Source organism: Dermacentor silvarum, unplaced genomic scaffold (genome assembly GCF_013339745.2).
Source record: "Dermacentor silvarum isolate Dsil-2018 unplaced genomic scaffold, BIME_Dsil_1.4 Seq166, whole genome shotgun sequence".
NCBI classification, from domain to species: Eukaryota; Metazoa; Arthropoda; class Arachnida; order Ixodida; family Ixodidae; genus Dermacentor; species Dermacentor silvarum.
In genome coordinates, this window is record NW_023605791.1 from 1,726 (window position 1) to 21,098 (window position 19,373).

Here is a 19,373-nt window from a genome sequence, read left to right on the forward strand (position 1 = left end):
ATATTGATATTGATAGACTAATAATCTGTGTTATTAGCCCCTCCCCACCCCCGCGCGCCAGAAAAAAAAATAGCAGTGCCCTTCCACTATATGAAGATCGAAGGCCGGCGAGGCTGTTGGTTTTGCTTCATTATATTTAAAATTTTTATTACTTTGGTGTTTATGTTTGGTTGGAAAGACACAACACATAACTTCGTTGCATCGCCGCGCGCCGTATTCTGTATGTGCGAGTGAAAGCGAGTTTAGGCGACTAGATTCGCACCACCTCGCACCATCGGCCTCAGCACGTTGGGCCGCTGCGCGTATCGGCTTCTCGTCGCTTTCGCATCCATTCGCGCTGTTGAGTGCGGCGGCGCTCCTGGAAGGCGTGCTCTTCCTTTTCGGAGTGAGCGACACGGGTCTTACCCATACCGAGTCCAAGGGGCAACTGATGACGTCGCTAGGGAAATGGCTATGTCACGAGATAATGAGACACAGCTACTGGTTGGTAAGACTATTGCGTTTTATCACTGACGTTTCGACACGCATCGTCATAGACTAGCGTTTGGGCAACAGCGTTCATCGCGCCGGCGCATTGTTTTTGTCTCTCTGGGTCCCACGTGTGACAAGGGTAATTCAAGGGCGCGTTACAGGTCCCCGGCCGAGCCCACAGAGGTTTGCGCCATTGAGCTTGGACCCTTTCTGCACTATCGCAGGATCGGCCCACATGAAATGCGTATGTGCCATTGCGTTTGTACCCTTTTTGCGCTACCTCCAGGATCGGCCCACTTGTCTTTTGTCAACATTTCGGAGACATTTTTTTTTCTAGATCCTAACCAAGGACAGCTTCGCTGTATAAAATTAAAAAAATAAGAAAAAAAATAAAAGTTCGTGTCATACACATTTTTATGTCACGTGCTTTGACATTAGCAATGACAAAAAAAAAAGCTGTGTACTCCTCTCATCAGAAATCCTAATATGCATTGCCATTTGAGTCTCTGGTGTACTTGTGATGCTAAACAACATTAGATGATGCATTTCTGATGCCTGTCTGATGGCACATTAGAAACGCATAACGTCCTAATCAGAAACTCACGGTTCATTTTCATAAGGGAAGTACGGCATGAAAACGCCGTTTGAGCGCGAACAAACACGCGATTTGGGCAGTATCGAAAATCTATCGCGTGAGTAGTCGGGGCCGCTACGTCCCAATGATTCCATTTGGAATCATCAAGATTGGCAAAGTTCTCCGGTACCCGCAAATACTTTTCACCGAATAAATTTACTGCGAAGGGATAGCATAACATTCATTGGGAACAAGGCTCCCGTGCGGGAGCCGAAACGTCTTATTATATTTTTTCAACTTTCGTGGTCGGTGTCCGTTTTAATTGTCACGGATAGCATAACACCTAACAGTCAAAGTCCAAATGTTCGAGACAAAAATAAAACAATTGTCGTACCTCTGCATGGTGAAAATAAAAGGGGATCTCAGCGAATGGCGGGAACAGTGCAAGCGATTCTTTTATTTTGTCGTTCAGATGTGGCAGCACTTCCTTGAGTCTACCAGCTTGCCAGCATATGTAGAGCAAGGGCAAAATTCGCGTTGTAGCGTAAGAACAACGTTTTTCTTTACCCGGGGTGGCCCACGGAGCTACAAAATGGATGATTCCGTTTGGAATCACTGGGCCTTAAAGGGTTAAGCATAAAATGACATTTGCGAACGTTAGCGCTGGCACCATTACTCCTTTCCAGATTCCACGCACCACCTCATACTTATTCTTGTCCCACAGTGCTCTGTGTTTCATTATTGCTAAATTCCGCTTCCCCTTTATTTTTAGATTATCTTGGTGGTTGCTTGAGTAAGTCTTTCCTTCGAATGTGTATAGACACAGGTATTTATATTGTTTTACTACGGGTATGACTTGCTGTGGAATTGACACCACGTAACACTCGTCTCTTCATTAAAGATCATAATTCCCGATTTCTCTGTGCTAAACTTGTCCCATTGTTTACAGCAGATCCACAATCCTATGTGTTCAGAGGAAGAGAACGTGCCTCATGCGTTCAGCTCATATATGCAGCTTTCCTGCTGTGCTTAGCAGTAAAATTCATTTGTCAAGTACCTTACATGCACAATAAAACTGGTGCCAGCTGAAGGGTTCCATATATCTATGGGATATTGTAACTTTTGTTATTCTAGCGGGCTTACTCGAAAGTATTTTTGGAGTATAGCGTGTGTAAAAAGAAAGGGTCGATAGGCGAAAGTGCCCTTGCGTCCCAAATATATGCCCTAGTGAATATAATTCTCTATAACATTAAACGTTCCCAAACTACACAGTGGGTTATGAGCGACACCATAGCGGAGGGCTCTAAATTATTGTTTATCACCTGGGGTTCTTTAAAAAATGAGAGAGAATAAATATCTTTATTTTGTGAATTCCAGAAGGACTTGAGCTCGGGCGGCGTCCTGGGGCCTCGCGATCAGCCGTTGCTGATCCTCGAGGTCGAAGGTGGCCAAAGCTCTCCCCCAAAGCTCGTTGATGTGATAAGGGTTCGGAGGTTTGAGCGGTGCCTGTCTGCAACCCCCTACTGTATGCCTAAGGAACCCAGGTTCTCCGCAGATGCGGCAGTGCGGAGAGAATAGTGTAAGGGCTATGACTTGATTTTTGGATGGGTGGGGGAACGTATTAACTTGTAGAGCTCGGAGGAATCTCTCCTGCTATCTAGGTAGGCGACACTAATGAAAAATATTAGGTCGTACTAGATTGAACGGTCAGGCTTCTGTAATAACGAATTGGTCGCTCGCAGCGAGTTTTTTCTAAGCGAGAAAATGAAGAAAATAGAAAAACGGACTGGCTTCGTGTATTTTACACTATGGTACCTCTCATGTGACGTCAGCAATGCCAGATTCACAGACGGCGCCAAAGAGAGAGTTCACGTGGAGATTACGTCAACTCGTCCGTTCTGGACGAGTTGACGTAGAAGCGGTACTTCGGCGGTAATGTTCTGCGCAACAAAGTGGTACGCTGGCACAGATAAAACGATGATATACTCTAGGACAAATAGTGTATCGATCTACTTCGACCTAATGGTTTTTTTATTTAGTGGACCATTAACTAAGGAGCGCTTAATGCTTTGCAGAACACGAGGGTCTATTCAACTCCCATCGGCACGCAACTTCAGCCACAGGGACTTTACGCTTGCGTTCAAGAACACTACTGCGAGTTCGAAAGCACTGAAGCGGGCGGTTTATTGTCAAAGCACAAGGCACGCGCCGGCTAGTCTTTCGACGTCGGTGGAACAGCAGTAGTGAAAGAGGCGGCACCCGCCGAAGAGTTGAGGCTGGTGTCAGGAGTAGTGATGCTAATCTGCTCGGGGTTCCACTGGACCTGCACCGCCTCGGCACCGGTGCACCCCTCGCTGACGGTGATCTCGCCAGTCAGCAGGTTGGTGCTGGTCACCGTGAGTGTGTGCTGGATCACCGGGCACGTCTGGGTCACAACCTCGACCTTGTACGAGTGGTTGGGCTCAGTCTGCACAGACTTGACCTGCGCAGTATATAATTAAGTCATTCAGTCAATAATTTTTTAACGCACGTAACTGCCTACGGGCTCATCGACAAAAAAGCTAGGTCGAAAGGGCTTGGCAGCACCCATTGACACGGGACAGAGAACTGCTGGATTAAATATTGTAAAGCGACAACAAAAGCTATGCAATCGGGGATACGTTTGAAGTGATTTTTATAGGACTAAAACAATACACATACACTAGAAATTACTCATTACACAAACAGTATTGCAGAAGACATTGAATAGCAGGCATTTTAACACATATCTGAAACTACTGCATCAGGTAAAGTCGCATGGTACACTCCATTCGAGGGGACGACGACACCGTATTTTCACTGTTTCAGTTAAACTGCAACCTAAAAAGCCTAGTTCCAGGTAGGGTAGACGTTGAGCAGCGTTCGCGCAAATACGTACGCCTGAAATACAAGTCAGCGCGTCATGAAAAGCTCGTAGGGATAGAAGCTTTTTACATGGAAACTCAAAAGGCGAGATGCCGCCACTACCGCTCGCCGTAAATGACGCAAACCCCTGAACGTTGAAAACATGCACGGTGCTTTGCTAGCACCTCCGAGATTAGGGGACGACCACGGCATGCTGAAAATCTCGAGTCCATGGTTTGCCATTTGCGTCATTTGCGCTAACCACTATAGGAACGTGTCGTCTGGTTAGGACACATTTAAAGGACGCTGACAAGACAATACACAATTACCAGTATTACAGTTCTGTCAAGACTGGCTTAACAGTATGTGCTACTCATTTATAGCTAAGGGGAACAGAGAGGTTTGCCCTTTATTGTTACTCGCTACTAAATAGAAGCCAATGACCCAAGCGCTGCATAAGAAAAATGAAACTGTCCTAATAAAAATGTAGAAAGAATAAAAACCTGTCGTGTGAGTTGTATATTATTATACCACTACTAAGCAGCTTATAGCATGCCATTTCTTGTCACTAGCCACAGGTGCTAGCCAAACTAGAGTACTGCACGGGCCGATTTTGCACGGGCACGGGCCCGGCCATTCGGGTAAGCCCGAGCCCGTGCAGTGCTCTAAACCAAACACACAACCTTCGGATGTCGCGTGCTGTATGAGTTGCAGGTTTTTAAGTTTGGCTCCCTGCGACGACAAGTTGTCTCTGCAGCTTTCATTTCTTTCGAGTATTATTTCTACATTTAAACTTGAAACACAGCTTCATTCCTTTACGCTTTCGTTTGACTATAGTTGACTGTTGACATCATTTAGTTCATCTAGTTGCCTTCTTCATGTATCAAATGACGACACTGTCAAATATGAATGAATTTCTTCGTCAAAACATTTTTAAAACTAGGTTTAGTGCTTTCTAAACGCATCAGTCGTCTGCCTACTCTCACGCATTTGAAACTGTGTGACGACATAAACCAGGAGCCACTCCTGACATTACCTAATGTAGTGAATTCTCACGTTTGCTTGCCTATGGCTGCCATAAAGAGCGTCAGCGTATTCGCTTAACGCAAAACACAGACAGCCCTTCACTGAAAATAATCAACACACAACCTTAGCCATAAAAACAAATCTTCTGAATGCTTAGCGTCATGTCTCTCCGAGAAGCAGCTACCAAATCAGCTGCCGCGAAGTCTGCATCGAATAGCGACAACTGTAACTGCCGCCAGATGTGTTACTATTTGGACCACGCGCCCGTGTGCCGCGGTTCTTGACGCCACACGTTACTGTCGGCGAAATACCTTACAGCTCTTACTCAAGTAGTCACCTCTTGTGCATCTGCCCGCGATTTTATGTACACAGAAAATCGCTGACAGACATCTTCTGGAAAGTTGTAGCTGCACCACTGACTGTAAAGGTTCTATTGGGACCTTCGCCTGATCCTAGTCATCAGCCTGATAGTCTGGAAGCTCTCAACAAATTTTTACAGGAGAGCATACTGGACAGGATACTATGAAGAGTCTTGGACCGTGCAAGTTTTTCGCCACCATCTTCATCGTCATAATCAACGTCTTCTCTATTCTTTCTTTTTGCACCCCTTCCCCCAACGCCGAGTAGCAGGTCAGAACATTGATTCAGGCCGACCTCTCAGCTTTTCTCTTATAATAAATATCTCCACTCCACTCAAGTAGCCAATTTTGGATAATTTGGTTTGATGAACGGGCTTCTGTATATTATACTTTTCGTTGCAGAATAACACTGAAATTTGTCGGTTGAGCATTTCTAGATTGCATGGTTCAACAATATGTTACTTGGATATAGATTTGAAAAGAGGTAGTAGCTATGGCGTTCCGCTGCTAAGTTCGGATGTCTTGGGTTCACGGCGGCCACATTTCGATGGAGCCAAAATGAGAGACCAAGGAAGCAGCAGCGGCCACCAAGGCCGACAGGCACGCGCATCAGCTAAGTCCAGTGGGGATGAGAGAGAGAGAGATGCGGACCGTGCTCCAGCTTCCGAGAGCAAGGATGACGCGGCGTCGTGGCGATGCCCTCTCCCCTCACGCGACACCTGGCACGTTATCGAGGAAGGAAGCGCTCCCTTTCGCCCGCTTTGCTCCGTCGAGGCGCGCTCGTGACGTGGGGTCGCAGCCAATGGGAATTTGCCTGCCCTTTCGCTGCTACAGATGACAGACGCCGGCTTTTTCGCTCAATGTGGCATTTCACGCTTTCGCATCAAAAACACTCGTGTGCTTAGATTTATGTGCACATTAGAACCGCGGGTGGTCGAAATGAATCCGGAGTCACCCACTACAGCGTGCCTCATGATAAAATCCTGCTTTTGGAACGTTAAACTGCATAATTCAATACAGTCGAACCTGGATATATCGAATCTGAAGGGGATTACAAGAAAGTTCGATATATAGGTAATTCGATATATAAAATAATAGGTCCTGATGCACACGGCGGCTTACCGATTGGTGCATCCGAAGGCCGCCAAGTTAGTACGCAACTCGGATAAAAACAGAAAAGCAAGCACACTTTATTTACCTGCAAAAAAATTCTGGATCACTTCGAACTTCATTGCAAAGTCCAAATTGATTAATTTCTTTACACTTGCAGCGCTCATAGCTCGTGGAAAAAGAACTCAGGAATAGGCATTCAACCCACACGACGATGCCACGAAAATCGGAAAGAATGAAGTTGACGTTCGAGGTAGCATGCGGGCTAGCCGAAGAGCTCGACGGTGCTCTACTGACTGCACAGACGACCTACACGGCTCAACTGACTGCACATTCTCTTCTCCACCTGCGGGTGCCAAATTATCTCAAAGTGCACAAAGAAGTGCACTTTGATGTCTTCGGCGTGGCGCTGCATTCGATATATTGAGTGAGCTGGTGAACGGGCGTTCTATATACGCGTGCATATAGGATCTTCAAGGCGATATTACAGCTGTTCGCCATACACAATAATTGGTTATATGTGGGTTCGATATATCCAGGTTTGACTGTATTAGTTCCTTTCGATACCCGCATTCCCATTCCAGCACATCTGCTAATGCCTGACGAATATCTCACCTCGCTGTCGGTGACGTCTCCGTCTTCTCCAATCATCGCCAGGTTAGGTGGTAGGGCTACGTGTGGGTTGTTCACGTGTCGCCAGGCAGGGAACGATGAAACAGATGTGTTAGCGCATACAACACGCTCAAACTATATGGCAATATTGTTCGTTAAGAACGCCGCGTTGAATCTCACCAGATCACTGCATTGTGCACTGAAAAGTGCGTTATGGCCCTTCTATAAAAAAAGACTAATGCCTCTATGATAACAAATTTATGTTGTGAATCTTAAACTGATCGTGCGTGGGTTCATCATGCACCAAGAGCTAGAAAAATATGATCAGTTAGCGCAGCGAGCAAGCACCATATCGGGTGCGGCAATGTCTTTTCAAATACAGAGGTCCGCATGAGTAACGATTCAAACACAGTCATCATTACAGCGTAACTTCCTTCTGCATGTGTAATCCCGCTAGATCGCACGGAACTGTTATTTCAAACCATAAGGTGACCCGCCGCGGTGGCTGAGTCAGCTAAGGCGTTGCGCTGCTGAGCACGAGATTGCGGGATCGAATCCCGGCTGCGGCGGCCGCATTTCGATGGAGGCGAAATGCAAAAACGCCCGTGTGCTTGGGTTTTACTGCACGTTAAAGAACCCCAGGTGGTGAAAATTAATCCGGAGCCCTCCACTACGGCGTGCCTCATAATCAGAACTGGTTTTGGCACGTAAAACCCCACAAAAAAGAAGAAGAAACATTAAGGTCAGCTCTGTCGCACATCGGGAATTCCTTCCTTGAGCGCCATGGTGGAGAAATCACCGCTGTACTTGGGTGCAGCACCAACGGATTCCTCTCCGCGAGATATACGTACAATGCAAGGCGCCCCAGCTAGGTTGGCAAGTTATTTCTTTAAATTATAAATCACACCAAGTGAACGAAACTTTGTGCATATTGTTCGCGATCGAGTTGACAAACCGCCAGTAATGTTTTTGCTTGGAACACAGAATTAGTTTATTACAGTTAGTTAAATCTTTGTTTACTGTTCTCTTTGACAAGGTGTTCATTAAGAAGTTATAGACAATAATGAAAGTAATCAAAATGGGATGTTTTCATCAAGGTAAAAAGTTAGCCTCCTTAATTTTTCCAACTGAAAAAAGGGCCACTGAATATTAAAAATGCCACGTAATTACACAACCACCTGCACCGGAAAGCAGCGCCCTGAAGTAGGCTTGCTATGTACGAAGGGGACTCGGCCACAAAAGATAACATGCGCACGCATTCTTCCGACGAAGCACCACAAGTTATCGACGTTCGTTTTGTGCTAACACCGAGGCGACGCATTATATAGGGCGCGGCGCTGTGCATAAAGCAATAACTCTCCCACCTTCTGCTTTTTACAGCGAAGCCGTTAAAGGCTAGGTTCCAGGAGATAGCGTCCGTGTAGTAGACCGACCGGCGTGTACAACAATTTCGGCTCCATGTGCGTGGTGGTTTGGCTACATCTGCGTGGTGGTTCCCCGCCAGTTATGCCTTAGCACATATGTCAAAACGGATGATGAATGGCCCGTCGTTATACCCCTCGCCACCGCCGATGCCTCTTTCACAAGTGCCGCGATACTCGGTGGCGGCACGTCCCACCAAACGTTGTGCCCCTTCGTCTCGTGACGCAGAGATCGTGCTGTTATCAGCAGTTGCCCTTTAGACTCGCTATGGGACTGACGCTCGTTTAACCACATCTTCCAGTATCCTGACGTCAGGATCCTGACGATGCCATGCAGTGTACCGCGGCTATGAACGCTGTGGCTCATACGCTAATCTATGATGGGACGGACTTGGCGCAGCAAACGCACTACTTGGCCATCGCGCCGGGCGAAAACAAGATGCTGGTGTCCTTGCTTTTTGACGAACATGCCGAAGACGCTCAATACAGTCAATAATGATAATATATAAATTCGCTATACCAATGTTCACTATAGCAGACGCACCATGCATAGTCACAGCTTCGCTGCCTTCCATCTTCCCAGTAGTTAAAGGGCTCTGATTTTTTTAGAGGTTTCCAAGCAAGCCTGCTGTAGGGCGCTGCTTTCTTGTGCGGGTTACAGTCACGGTATATGCAGGAGCCACATGCACTAGCTATATAGTGCAGGTGGGTGCGTAATCCCGTGATTTAGGGTGGTATCTTGAGAAGGGACATTATTTAGCTAAAAACACTATTTCAATCATTCCAATATTTTCGTATTACTTTCTTACTGTCGAGCTGTAAATTAGGGCAGTAAATAACGAGTTAGATAAATACCTCTAATTACACAATTGAATGACGCCAATAACAAAAATTACCGCTGGCTTGCGAAGTCGATTTTGAACAATATTTATTTAAATATTTTTTTCGCACAATGTGAGCTATCATTTTTTAAATGCTTGTTTCATGTTAGCTGCGACACCCTGTACGAAAAGCCACAGCATGCAACCCTCTAACGCTGCACCCACTGGTGGTCGACCGGGCACATCTTCCAGAGATGTACGCATGTTCTATCAGAGGGGTCGCACGTTGGAGAGCCGCTCATTGCTCAGATCTTGACGAATGACTATGCCACCGAGGTGGAGGATTTTTGTTACGCAGGATCTCGTGGCTTTGGCTTGAGCCTAGGCCGTTTTCCAAACATCTTCGAGGAGTCGGCATTCGCATTTTTTTCCTCTGCTCGGTGCAAAACATTAAGTAAAGATTACGAAAAAGGAACGTTACATACAGACGAAACAGCGCCCAACTCAGCGTACTTAAATTGTAAAAGTTGTAAAAGCACCAACATCGTGTGCCGCTCACTAAGCGCCTAGCCTCCGACATGCGGTATTAGCGCACAGAAGACAAATGTACACAATGAAAGAGTTTTCAGACAGAAAAACGCAGGTGAGTTTCCCCGTTAGGATGCATGCATAGCACAGAGTAGAAAGGGTTTATTTTATATAAATGCGTTATACAGAGTACATGCGCGTCCAGCGCCTACCTAGGGCCTGCCGGGGAAAACACTCTTCGTTGGATGCGCCGAGTGCAAAAATGACCTTTGAATTTCTCTAAGTGCCACATTAATTACAGCTCACTGCAGCTAGCTCCTGCGTAGTGGAACACACAACCAAATTATGTGCGTGGCATTTCACTGTCCACCTGGCTGTCTTATTTTTTGCTTTTTAGCCTGCGTATACAACTTCAATGCTATATTCAATGTTGTCGTATTCGGAACAATATTTTGTTCTTTTGCTAGGCAGTGACAGAATGGGTGAGGAGCATCTTCCCTGGAAGGCCGCTTAGGTGGCGCACAGACCACTGTAGACGTATTGACAGAGTATCCTCACAGTAGTCGGCCACCACGCCCCTGGTGACGTCGTCGTCACGCTTTCCGGCCATCGTCGAAGCCTCGGCGTGCGCGGACCGGCCCACCAGCTCCTTCTGCAGCCGCGCATGCATCGCTCAAGCACCGCCACCAAAACATGCAAGGAAGGGCACAGCTCAACGAACTTTGCGGGACGCCCTCGTGGCCGTTCCCATGTTATGCACAGGGGGCGCCAGTGATGAGCCTGAAGCTAGGATACGTTCCCTGGGCACGGACGCGCGTTTGAGGTGTCCTTAGCCAAAAGCTTTCTATCGGCGTTATCTTCCGCAGTAGATACATTGGCGTGAACCCGACAAAAGCTGGTAGAGTCGGCTTACCGGGCTGAAAACCGGTCGTTAGGTACATAAGCGCTAGCTGGTCCAGTCCAGCAAGCCTAGAGGCGAATTCGGTAAACGCGCCTACAAGGAGCGGGTGGACCACAACTCAACCCCCTTGGCAAGACGCAGTGAAACGCAGTCGAGTTAGGCCGAGTCCACTCGACCTGCTCGCGTCGAGTTCATGTCAGCGAAGCTACACATATGGGAACGTGCGCGTGAGGGAGACTCGCGTGCTCGTAGCCGTAGAAGTTTCGTACAATCTCTCACGAGAGGCAGTTACGGCGCTGTACTTTTCTCTTTTCCTCCTATTTAATAATCACTCACACACACACACACCCAGAATGGGGCAAAATGTCACTGTGATACTCCTTATGCATCTTTATCGGAAGGCCAGGACATCTCGAAGAGGAGCGTGGAGAACAATGTTCCGCGTGATAAAATGACTTAGTCTCTAATAAAACCGCAAGGAATTCTCCACAATTCTGTAGGAAAAAATGACTCCACGCAGTTGGATGTTCAATTGTACCCAGCGTGAACGTTACCAGCAGATTTCTGAGGTTGGAGGAAAGGAGGGAAAGTCAGTGCTCACAGTAGAAATGTTTAAACAGTATGTTTCTAATTTCTTTCACAACTTCGTAAGCTTTCTTTGAGTACACAGTAAAGATAGATGTTATATGGGATTAAAGCAAAACATGAATATACTTATTCTAGTTAAACACTTACTTGCGAGGAAGTAATGACGTTTTGGGCCAAGTAGTGTTCAAGATAAGCTGAACCAACCACATGGTCTCTCACGTGCACCATCTTAGAAACTCGGATCGACGGTACCGCCAGATTTACTTTACCTCCAGGTTATATTTAACGAAACTCAACGCTCGCAATTTTAATTGTGCAGCTCAGAGCCTACATGCATCCATGTTGAGGGCTCGGGGGGGGGGGGGGGGGTTATGACAACCACTGCGGTCAGTGCACCTTTGTAAGGGATCGCATGCCACCGTGGCTGACGCTGCAGTCAGGGCTTTGTGTGAAACATCGAAAACGTTTAACGTGATTGGTGAAGAAAGATTTACGCCACAGGGACAGTTTGGTCAGTCCGCTAATGAGAAACGAAATCAGCGGGAATTGACTGCTGCTAAAAGGTGTTTGAATTAGACTTCAACCTCAACGGCTGTTGATGTATGGGAGTTGATGAGTCACCTATAAAATATCAGTGACCGTGAAAGAGTGCTTGGTACTTCGTACTGCCACCAGAAATTTGATCTGAGTTCTCGAAATAATACGCAAATATAAGTTTTGCGGTGCAGGACTTACTATAGCAGAATGTGATCACCACATAAAACGACTTCAGGAACCTTAATCGTAGAATGTCGATACAACACCTTCGCATTACTATTTTTCTTTTTTAGCGGTGATGTGTGTGTGCTGCTGTTTTGTGACTTCTTGCGCCCTTTATAGTAACGCTTGAAAGTTCAACGACGAACTAAGGGAACCATCTGCAAAGATGGCCTGAATACTCTAAATATGATACGCATTGGCTTAGGTCGACAGTCATATTTCCCCTCGCCTAAGGGTATCAGCTCTGGTATGTCAGTCAATTTGTCACGATAAAGTTGCCAACACCACAACAAAAGGCCGACACCGGTGTTACAGAAAGAGCAATTATGCCCCGCGCCGGTGACACCAAAGATGCATCCCAAGCTCATAGGGAACTGGCGTGCAGTGTTCCCAGTGTGTCGAATCTCGCTCGTTGTCATACCTGATTCCCGGGCGGGAACAGATCGTCGTAGCAGTGTGTGCGCCAGTCTACCTTGCGGACCCGTCGTGACAGCAAGCGCCACACCGGTTGCCGCTAGCGGGACAAGGAGCGTCAGCGTAACGCAGATATTGGGGACGAGGGTCGGACGGGAAGTGAGGTAAGAGACGGGAACAAATAGAGGCAGAACAAAAATGCGTATGCTCATTCATTGCGTAAGGCGGACCACCGCGGAACTGGCGGCAATCAGAGCCATGTTAATCAGAGCCAACCAGTCAGAGCGATGAATTAATTCTACGCAATCTATGAAGATAACGTGAAGTTAATTGCTTATATGAATGAATGGTTCAATACTGCTACGTGTCTGTCATTTATAAGGTTCCTTAGCGCACAATTTCGCCGAGTTCAAGGCAAGTAGAGCTTGCAGTTATGACTGTGAAGCATCAGCCTTCCAGAACAATATTTTTTTTGTAATAATAACGACTAATTTGAGACTGCGCCAGCCTTCCCTGGCGGCAACGAAAAGGTCCGAGGCTGCATAAACAAGGTGGCGGTCACCGGCCCAGGTCAACGTTGGCGTACAATGCGCGTCACGCAAACGTTTCTCTCTACGTGGGAACTCAGACAGCTGTGCGTATGTGAAAGCTGACATGCGAGCACTGCGTGAGAATAACTGCCGGCTCACGTAGTACTGCTCGCCCTGCTCGAGGTCCTCCAGAATGGCGGCATCCGTGCGGCAGACGCTAGTGCCCCTGAGGGAAAAAAAGCAGTCATGTGGACAGGCCTTTCAGGTTGCTCTCTCAATTGGTGTTGTCTAAAACATGGCGTCTGTGACGTTTCGCGACTCCCGCATTGCTTACGGTGAATGCTGTAAGCAAAACCGTAGCCTTCGAGATATGTTCCTCTTTTCTAAACAGACCCGTCAACGGGCGGTGAGTTGAACACCTCCTATTAGGCCTACTCAGCATCAGCTATATAACACTTAAACGTATTCCCTTCTTTCTTTCCTTCCTTTTTCCTTCCTTCTTTCTTTCCATCTTTCTTTCTTTCTCTTCATTTTTTTGCAGCGAGAGTGTTCAAGGCCAACTGCAACTAATTTTAAACCGCATTACGCTTATAATTAATGTAGATGTAAAGCATCCTTCTTTAAAAATTCTTCATGTGGATGCTAGATGTCTCATGGAGAGCTAGCAAAAGTAGGCGTCCTCGACACCAAAATAAAAAAAAAAATAACATCACCAGTCGCTGGTAAAGACAGATAACTCACAACGCACGGCTCGTCGGCATTGCCTCCGAGATTGAGCGCTGCAGACAAAACGGCTGCCCGAGACGCACCGAAAAAGATCGCAGGCAACGTGGTGGGACTTCGCGTCACATGCGCCAACCACCGGGCTCACACACCGTGCGCTTAGGCGATATTTAAAAGCTTTCAATGCGATAAAAAATTGTTAATTACCAGCTCTGTGGCTTTGCCAACATTGCTTCAGCCGTATGCTTCTCAAATAAGGCCAAAGTTAACTTTTATTGCAGTTGGCCTCCAAACGGTCTTCCGCAACACTTTTCGCGCAGCGTCGGTAACAGCAGCGTGGTTCATGACAAATGTCACTCAAAGGAGAGCCAGCAACGAAACCGACATCGCCGCCCTAAATTTGCTTTGAAACGTAATCATCCATGGTTACACAAAAAGTTACCACGCGTACACTTCACTGGAATACACCACTCCACTGTGCAGTTACTTTTGTGCTTCAATGCATACAACGACGCTTTGTTAAGAAAGTAAATGGAAAGCAAATGCATTTCTCCGCAAAGTTCAGGAATTAATATCTCGAAACTGGTGTCATCCTGAGAATTCGTTCCAAGTGGATCTGCCTTGCGACCTCCACGGCTAGAATTCGTAAATTGCAATATGGGTCATAATTAGTTAAAAACCTAATTAGTGAATTTCATAATTAGTCGATTATGCATTTCAATCCTTTGTGAAAGTAATGTCCGCCTTTTCATGTAGACTAGCTCATAAACTAGAATTGTGCTATCTGCCACAGGCAACGTTTAAAAAAATTTAGAATTGTTCACTTAAGACCCTGTATATTCAAGGATTCAAAAATTTATTGGTATAGCGAAATAAATGAATCAGATATTAGTGAAGCGTTGGCTATATTAGGGAAGTTTTCGGTAAATTTCCATCACTAACAAAAATACTACCAAAATTATCTAGTGTCGTAGCGCCCTAGTACTACTACAAAAGTACCCTAGTACTACCGAACGGCTTGGTAACTGCTTGATGCATCTTGTCTGTCTTTTATGTATACTCGTTGTTTCTAGGAGTGGCAAAATCTGTGAATTTTTTTAGAATATTCAGAACTGAAAACGGATTGCTTGTTGCCAATTGCACTATTTCATTCCATATACAGCATTGCTCAAAGGGATGGACATTACTTGACTAGAAATCAAAATGCGTTATTGACTATTTCACAAATTTTCACGTAGTAAGATTCTAACGATCACACACTTAGGCACATATTGCAATTACCAATTGTAGTCGGTGAGATTCCAAGGCATTATCCACTTGGAACGAATTGTGAAGATGGCACCAGTTAAGAGAAATTCGCGATTAAACTTGCGGTAAAACTATACTGCTGTTCTAGTTACAATTTAACGAAATACCATTTTATGCACTGAAGCACAAACACAACTAGAACGACAATGTCTCACACTTTGGGAATAAATATCTCAAAGGTGTTGTCAGCCTTGAAATTCGTTCGATGTGGGTATTTATTTTGTAAATTGCAAGATGTACCGTAAGTAGATTAGTCAGACATCAAGTAGTAAACTTCTGGTAATTATTTGGTTACTCATTTCGATGTATCGCAATGGTTACTAATGGTATTGGTTACTCATTTGGATGTACAAGTAATGTTGGTCTCTTCAGGGAACTGTGCTATCTTCCACAGGCGAGTTTTAAAATTCTATACAGTTAAAACAGCTGGTCAGAGGACACGATAGACCAGCAGATAGACTGAAAAGAGAACACTGCTAAATATCGAAGACTTAACCAACTCTATATTTGGTCCGCATTTCAATACTTTTTTTCACTTTAGCGTGTTGTAAGTACATACATGCTTCGTTAAAGTCACATCTCGAAACGCAATTGCGCCTGCGGTGATTACTTAGCTTCAGCGATAACTAGACTATTAATACAAACAACAAACAAAGTGTCCTGCAAAATGCACAGAATTGGTGTTATGTCTAAGGCAAACATGACAGTTCTGCCAGCCATAGAATGACCTTTAGTACACGCGTTGGCTTTGTCATTCTGGCTTCAAACGGATCTCTAATATTGCAAATTGACCATTTTCACAACAATAGTGTGTTAGAAGTCGAACCGTTTGCAATGACTATGGATGGTTGAAGAATCTCATTACCTGAGCTAAATACTAAATGCACTTAAAGGATTGCAAAACAAATCCACGAGAACGTCCGTATTACAAGCAGGCAGGCCACACCAATTTAGGTGCGAACAATTTTTGCCCGGGTGTTGAATGGTCGCGGTTCTAGAGTTCTCTCTCGCAATTGTATAGGAAACTATGGTGCGGACCCATTAAAACGCAGGAGTGCGTGATTTTCTGGGCTGCCTACCGAAAAGCGAAGGGCGTGAAGATATAACCCGAAAGGCGAAGCATCAATTGCGATAGCAAATTAGTAGAGAGCTATACGGAGTTAGGATAGTAGTTTCATCAGCTTGGATATAAACTTGGACATGCGGCAGCACCAGCAACGCGCAGAGCTGTTGTCGACGCCGTCGGCGTTTTGCCCACGTTCGCTCCGAAGGCGCGCGGCGTTGGTGACTGTTGCCGGTGCCTCTGGGGGCAGGCAGCTCGGAGGTTTCCGACGAGATCAGAGTGGGGGCACTCGTCGAGCAGCGTCGGAAGTCTTACCCATCGTCGAGCAGCGCCGGAAGTCTTACCCACCTTCTCGCCTCGCAACGTTTTTATATAAATACGCATTTCGTGCCGCAGCTAAACGTCGCCTCTCCTCCCTCCCTCCCATCCCCCCATGGCCTTTCGCGCGACGGAAAAAGTCGCGTATGCTCTCTATATATGGTGATTGTAAAGGAGGAAAGAGACGCTTAATTCTGCAGCCCTTCAAAGAGCACGGCGCAGAACGCGCGTTTGCTCACCGACGTGAGTTCGCTCCCCATGAAAGCACGCGTCCCTCGCGCCCTTTCACTCGCACATACAGCGTTCGGAGCGCGGCGACGATTTCATCGCCGTTGACGTCATGTGGAACCTCACGGCGACGGCGACGACGACACCGAAGACAGAAATCTGCTTTGGAGTGTCCATATAATTGCTATCGCAATAATATCACGTGCTGTGCACTGTCCCGACCTACCAGTCTTAGAAATTGAAACACGATACAATGAAAGCGACAAAAACAAAGGTTTACTGAATATACCAACAAATGCTAGAATATTAAAAATGTTGACGGTTTATTAAACGTTCGCAGGCTGCCCTGTAAGGGTGCTGTGCTCCGCCAGATAGTGCTCTGCCCTATCGTCGCGGCCACCACGATCCGCACCGCAGACAAGCATGAATTTTTATGAAGTTTTTTTGTGAAATATAGACGATAACAGCTGTCCATGATTCGTTCGCCGTTATGCCTTGGTTTTACCAGATGATGTCGCTGCCACACAGGCTCTTCCGCATGATTTACGGGTCCGGAAAATGGGTCATAAAGACCACTCAGCAACTACCTTTGTCCTTGATATCGGTTTTGCTACAAATCATACACAAATTAAAAACCGGAACATGCTTGTGTCAATACGAGAGTCGTAAACGAGAGGTAAAAATCGGGCATTTTAAGACGAAATCGCAAAAGTTGGCGTGCGTGTTTCGCTACCCACTAGCAGTGTTTGTGAGTTGGTCGTAGAACTGTGCTTTTCGCTAGGCTTCACGGGAACCACGTGCTTCGATGCTAGCGCATAAAATACATTTCTGACGTATGTACTTTTAGCGACAATGGCGCGCTTTCTTGAAGCGCTTTTTTTTCAGTTCAGGAAAAATGGGAATATGATTTTTTTCAGCAGAATCTTCCCACCCTAGAGTTGAATTAAATGCCGATTTGCCATAATTATCTAGAAACATGGTGTGCACAAACGGAGCATGTTTGATGCGTGTCATTGTCCACGGAAATTGAGCCGGAGCAGCTATCAGCAACTATTTACATATGTGAAAAGAGGAGCCTAATTGATACTAACAGTCGACATTCTTGTTTCCTAACTCGAAAACTGAAGTACAAGCTGTGTCGAATAGCGTCTCATCTTAATTCTGTTTTCCAAGCTCCGTCAAGCTCCATACCGCAGTTTTTGACCAAGAAAGTATTTGCAAAATTGCTCTGGAAAAGGAAACTGAATTGAATTCAGTTCTTAAGTGTTTACGAGCACCAGAGGAGGCATGTGTCTAGGCGCATAGCCTAACAGTGCGAGTTTCTGACTACATTTCGCGATTACGCACCCTTATGTTGACATAAAAGTTTTCTAAAGGCAAGAAAGTTTCTAATACTCGGCTCCAACGACACTTCCGGTACAAGCTGGTCTGGACACAGACGTCACCGAATATCATGATCAACGTTGCTCACGTTTGCGTGTTGCCCTAAAAACAGTACTGGTGAAACGTATACTTAATAATAGTGTAGCGCACTGACTAAATTAACAAACAGGACATGAACGAGGCAATGCGGCACACATGTTAGTGTCAGCCACACCATGTAGGGTTGCCAACTCTCGAGTGGACGATATCGTGACGGTGGTGGCAGGCGATTCACACCCTTGTCAGTGCCAAGAGCGCCCAGCCTTTGTGAAACAAAGTTACACAACTCATTTTGACTCATCCATGTCCCGATGTACGTCAGGAAAAGTGCAAGCGTTCCCTGGCTAACACGACTACCTATATAGACAGAAGCAGCATGAACGGCTAAGGCGTGCAACATATCTATAACGACGACAAAAATGCAACCGCCTTTATGCTAATGACAGCGCAACAGAACACAAAAGAATGTGCCAGGGAAACGAGCCGTCAGGCATTCTCTTATAAGAAGTCAGTAAGGTTCATTGACTGCATTCAGTAGGGGTAAAAAGGGGGGGAGGGGGACTCAGGACGGTGCCGCTAAATTCGAGATGGTTGGCAACCCTGCCTACAGGTCGTGTCGTGTCTGTAAATAAGTTGCACAGACGACACCGTTGTTAAACTATTTAGGGGCTAATATTGCGAGCCGAAAACAAGGAGAATGTTGGAGAGAACCAAACGTAATCGGCACTTCACACAAATAACCACGCACAGATTCAGCGTGTCGCATATTCGTTGCATGCACTCTCACCTGGAGGGCATCGTGCTGTGCTGTCGGTGAGATTCGACGACGTCACCACGCGCGTGCCACGTCTGCTGCTGCTGCTGCTGGCCGGAGAGCTGCAGGGCGTTGGAAGACGTAACATAAGCAGATCCACATATTCGCTTGCACGTACTCTCTCAACTAGTTCCGAAAATTGCGGCACTTCTCTGTTTCACAAGTGAGTTACGATGACGTCAATATGTACCAGAAGTCAACTAAGATGAAAATCAGAGAAAGAAACGCATACTCAAGAAACAAGTAGCACACACGACGATGCCGAGAGTCCTGCATCGTCCGGTGCTCTCCATGTTTCTTGTGTATGCGTTTCTTTCGCCGGTTTGAATCCTCGTTGACCACATATTAACTGCCCAGCTTACAGCCTTGATGTACCAGCAGGTGCGCGAAAAGGGTCGTCAGGCAGGACTGGTGTATTAAATTCGGGACGTTTGGCAAAACAATGATTTACGATATAAATAATCAAGGTTTCGAAAAAGAAACATTTTGGTGTGGAGATG

General features: G+C 46.1%; 1 protein-coding gene across 1 annotated transcript; it reads right to left on the reverse strand.

Moving 5' to 3' along the window:
- Positions 1–3,212: 3,212 nt before the first annotated feature.
- On the reverse strand, positions 3,213–18,957 carry LOC119434685 (uncharacterized). Its single transcript, XM_049659562.1, has 6 exons — positions 18,847–18,957; positions 13,157–13,223; positions 12,475–12,567; positions 10,364–10,457; positions 7,039–7,094; positions 3,213–3,527 (listed from the first exon to the last, which is right to left on the reverse strand). The coding sequence occupies exons 1-6, from the start codon at positions 18,855–18,857 to the stop codon at positions 3,258–3,260; spliced, it is 591 nt and encodes a 196-aa protein (XP_049515519.1). The 5' UTR covers positions 18,858–18,957; the 3' UTR covers positions 3,213–3,257.
- Between the last annotated feature and the right edge of the window lie 416 nt (positions 18,958–19,373).